Source organism: Charadrius vociferus, unplaced genomic scaffold (assembly GCF_000708025.1).
Source record: "Charadrius vociferus isolate BGI_N301 unplaced genomic scaffold, ASM70802v2 scaffold486, whole genome shotgun sequence".
NCBI classification, from domain to species: Eukaryota; Metazoa; Chordata; class Aves; order Charadriiformes; family Charadriidae; genus Charadrius; species Charadrius vociferus.
This window is the reverse complement of record NW_009648965.1, coordinates 367,431-371,725: the sequence shown is the minus strand read 5'-3', so window position 1 is coordinate 371,725 and position 4,295 is coordinate 367,431. Positions and strand designations below refer to the sequence as shown.

Sequence of the window (4,295 nt, the reverse complement as noted above, 5' to 3'; positions counted from 1 at the left end):
AAAGATTAGAAGACAATTATAATTGGATTCCAGAGATTATTTGCTTCGCCAAGAAGGGCTGAGAAGTGTTTAGATGGTTCCCCAGCTGATTAAATCTTTATTTCACAGTAGTGACCCTGTGTGTTTCCCACCCTGGAGTGCTTGCAGACAGGTACTTGGCAAGATTGGCTTATTGCAGCACTTTAGCTTAACAAGACAGCTGACACTGGCCAGCTGTGATGGGGGTTTATCCTGTATCTAGATGGTTTCATCTCATTTCTGCAGCTCAAGCCAAAGAGCTGAACCCAGCTCCAGCCCTTTCTCCCAGTTTAATGATTAATCAGCCAGTTGCCTGACCAGCCATCCAGATATCTTGAGCCAAAGCCTTTGGCACCATTTGCAGCAGATCACAAATGGCCGGAGCTCTCTCTCACCTCTCACGCTGTTCCTGTGCTGCACACACAGCCACAACACCGCCCGCTCCAGACACCTCAGCTTCCAAAGGCTGAGCTGTCCTGCCCCAGACAGCCTTCACCAGCCTCCTGCCCCGCTCGGCTTAGCATCCCTGGGTGAACACAAACCAGAGACACTCTTTGCTCACCAGGCAGAGCTGTGCCATGGAAACACGAAGGCAGTGAGCAAGGACTGCCTCCAGCTCAAGCTGAAACAAAGCGATGAGTTTATTGGGGAAGCTGCTTTCCCCTGGCCCCACTTGAAATGATGGCACCCAAACCCTCTCCTCTTCTCCCAGGCGCATCCTGTGCTCTGTACCGTTTGTGCGCTCCCTCCCTGTGAGGACAGCAGGGCAAAATGGAACCCAGAGGAAGCAGAGGAGGGCATGGCTCCAGAGGAGGCCTGGAGATAAGGTTAGCTGTCAGGATGTGGGTGAAGGTCGGAGTCCACCGTTCTCACTGCTAACGGAGGGAGCAAAAAAACAAGCCACCATATTAAAAACTCAGAGCAGAAAAGCCAAAAAATACAGCCTAGCAACATTGCAGAGAAAGCTGGGAGTGCAAACGCCCCCACAGTGCAAAGGGCACTCCTTGTAAGCAAGCACTCCAGGTCTTCCCAGAGCCAGCAGGTCAGACATGCTGCACGCATTTTGGTTAGATAGTGGTTTGCCCCATAGTAGAATGAAATATAATTTATGTACAGAAAGAAACAAGTCCCTGCAGTCTTTGCAAAGGTCCAGTTTCAGGAGCGCTGCCATGCTGGTGAGGGTTGCCGTGAGCCTGCAGCACTCCCCTCTCAGTGCAGCACATTAGTCACAGCTTGCGAGGCTGGGCATTTCCCACCCATGCGTTGGTGCGAGGCGATTCAGAGGGATGACGAATCCTTGGAAAGCAGGTGAGCTCTCATGCGTCTACAGGATTCCTGGAGCAGAGAATTAGAGCAATTGAATGCTTGAGACGCAGAATGCCACGCAAGAAAAGGTTGATGCGCTGTCCTCCCCCTGCGAGGACTCTCCACTGGAGTCCACTTCCCACACCTTTTTTCCAAAGCAGGGCACTAGACAAGAGGCAGCGAGCAGGGAAGGACAAACACAGCAGTTGGTCTTGGGCTGGACCAACCTCTTGTCCCACTGCCACCCTGACAGGTTGTTAGCACGACTCCACGGTGCCAGCTTCCCTCTGCTTTCTGTGACAGCCCGCCTGTCTGCTCGCAGGTAGAACACCTGTACACATCTGCTCGGGTGAAACCCTTCAAGCCCAGGCTTCCAGCATGTCAACTGCCTGCAGCTTGGCATGGAGCAGGCTGCTACAAGTCAGGGCACTACAGCTGTCACAGAGCCCGAGACAGAGCCTTGCGTGGGTGCCATCACCTCTGCAGGTCTCAGAGCCCAGCAGGCCAGGTTCCCCACAGGAAGGAGAATGGGCATACGTTTGTCTCACCTCTTTCTGGCCCTCCAAAGATTTCAGCTTCGCTTGGGACATGTGAGCTGGAGATCCACATTTCTGCAACTAGACAAGAGAAGGGAATAGGAGTAGAGAGTTGGGGAATGGAGTGGCATCCACAACCTTCCCTGGGAGCAGCCTGTACCACCAGAGAGCAGCTTCCACCCAAATCCTCTCTTGGTTTGTCTGGGCCATGGGAACAGCCCTACAGGCAGCAGACTCTGGAAAACTTGAAGAAGAGGATGGGAGAGAGGGAAGGGGGCACACGACAATGCTCCAGGACAGAAATACAGCCAGAGGGACAAGACTGGAGTGGAGGCCCAGTGCTGCCACCCCTGTCCAGAAGCTGCCCTTGCCATCTGCTCCGCTCTGCTCTCCTCACAGCAGCTTCCTAAGACCTTATTTGATCATAGAGAAGAAACTTCAAAACCTTCTCTTGGGAAGAGAAGAGCAAGCAGTCCCTCAAAGGTCGCTGAAATGAGTGCCCAAGTTGCACCCAAATTCCCCTCACATGCTACCCCACCAGCAGCTTCAGCGGCGCTGGGAGCAGCTCTTACCAGGTGGACATTCTCTTTGCTGACTCGCTCAGGCTCTGGTGTGGCATCCCTGCTCTTCCTCTCCAGGATAACCGGGGTTCCCAAAACTTTCCGCTGCCGTAAGAAGAGAGGGCTGTTGGCTAGTGCTTAGAGTGCAAAGAGGAAAAGAAAGGGAAGGAGCAGGATGCATTGCTGGTAAGCAGTTGAATGCTGGGAAAGAAAAAAGGAAGCCAAGCTGGTACAAAGATTGCAAAGCGGAACCACCTGAAATACCATGCCACCAGGCTGAGCCTGCTTGATTGTAAAGGATTTGGGAGCTGACCTGAGGCCTGGCCGGGCGCCCAGCTGGTCAGAAGCAGGTACGTGCTGCTGTAAGGCAGCCTACAGTGTGCTACCACCTGTGCTAACAGGCTAGACTACATGAGCAGCTCCCTGTCAGTCCTCATCTCATCTCAGGAAGCAACCAATCCTTCAGAAACATGCATAGAGCCTACAGACATGCATTTCATACATAATTACACTTTATACTAACAAGGCTTATTCTCACTGTGCTGCTTTTTCTGTCCCCAGTGGATCTGTGTTCTTTGGCAGCCAATGCTTTGAACAGTCCCCAGCTTTGAGGGCCTCATTCAAGCCAGGGCAAGGCAGAAGCAGAGAGCAACATCAGAAACTCACAGCAGAGAGCATGGGTCAGAGGCTGCCTTTACCTTAATGAGGCCGCTGAAAGAGCGTGAGCGGGTGCGTCGCGGTGCTGGGGATGTGGGCACATCAGATCCAGGAGTGAGAGCTGTAGGATGCTTATTAAACTAGGAGGAAACATGAGGACAGTATGTTAGCATGGTTACTGTACAGTTACACCCATCCCCTTGCTGCTGTGTGCTGCTCTACTGGCTGCCCTCTGCCCGGACCTCAGTTTGGCTCTTTCACACCCCAAAATGGAAGAGCAGCTCAGAGCTGCAGGGATAAGAAAGCAGAGGAAGGCCACATCTCCCACCCAGGATTACAGGGAGCTGAGGTGTGAGGCTGCTTTGTGCTGGCTACCAGGTTAGCCAGAACCAGCAGCTGTTGGAGCAGAAAGGGTTTTGGGCAGGAGCTGGAGGCTGGCAGCCAGGACTGGTGCTGACCATGCCGCCCAGTCTCTCTGGAGCAGCAGGTTTGCTGGGAACGCTCACCAGACTGAGAGGAGACCAGTTTGTCCACTCCCCCAGGTTTGTCCACTCTCCCAGGTTTGTCCACAGGCAAGAGGGGACAAGACTTTTCCCTTTCTGAGGGAGGACGCTCAGCAAGGCCATGATCAGGACTGGGGAACTGCTGGCTGGCAAGTCCCTGGCTTGGAAAACAGAGAGCTCGAAGCACAGCTTGGTGCAGCAAGCTCCACCATCAGCCACATCCAGGATAGGCCTCATCCTCCTCCCCTGCCTTCTTACAGCTCTGCCCCTTACACAGCCCAAAGCCCACTCTCCCCAGCCTGCCCAGGACTAGGGGCAGCTCTCAAGCAGGTTCTGCCTTTAGCCCTGTGCCCAGGATCGTGCTGACAAGCACACCTCAGAGATACCTTTCCTCCCCACACTACCTGCCGGATAAGCTTCTTCTTCTTTGCAGAGTCAGGCATATTGTGGACATGGCGGAAGAGCTCCTTCAGTGCCTCCTCCGTGCGCTGCTGGGTCTCCTCCTGATGGCAAGTGTCCAGCCGGCTTCGCTTCTGAGACTTGAGGGGCTGCAGCTCCTTGGAGCTAGGAGACGTCAGCAAATCCAGGTCGTCCTGGGAAAGCGGAGACAGCAGTCGCTTGCCATGCTTTAATCCAAACGAGCCACCCATCTGAGCCAGGCTGGGAAGAGTCTCGTGAGCTGCCTCAGCCCCAGTGAATGCACAGGGCTGTGCTTT

General features: G+C 54.0%; 1 protein-coding gene across 1 annotated transcript in view; it reads right to left on the bottom strand.

Annotated features, from left to right (window-relative positions):
• Positions 1 to 963: 963 nt before the first annotated feature.
• Positions 964 to 4,295, bottom strand: part of ARHGAP19 (Rho GTPase activating protein 19) — a 14,586-nt gene continuing 11,254 nt past the window's right edge. The window contains exons 8-12 of the mRNA XM_009887680.1: positions 3,984 to 4,172; positions 3,118 to 3,216; positions 2,432 to 2,524; positions 1,872 to 1,940; positions 964 to 1,353 (exon numbers count right to left, since the gene is read on the bottom strand). Coding sequence (XP_009885982.1) covers positions 1,297 to 1,353; positions 1,872 to 1,940; positions 2,432 to 2,524; positions 3,118 to 3,216; positions 3,984 to 4,172 — 507 coding nt within the window. The 3' untranslated portion in view covers positions 964 to 1,296. The remainder of the gene's footprint in view (positions 1,354 to 1,871; positions 1,941 to 2,431; positions 2,525 to 3,117; positions 3,217 to 3,983; positions 4,173 to 4,295) is intronic.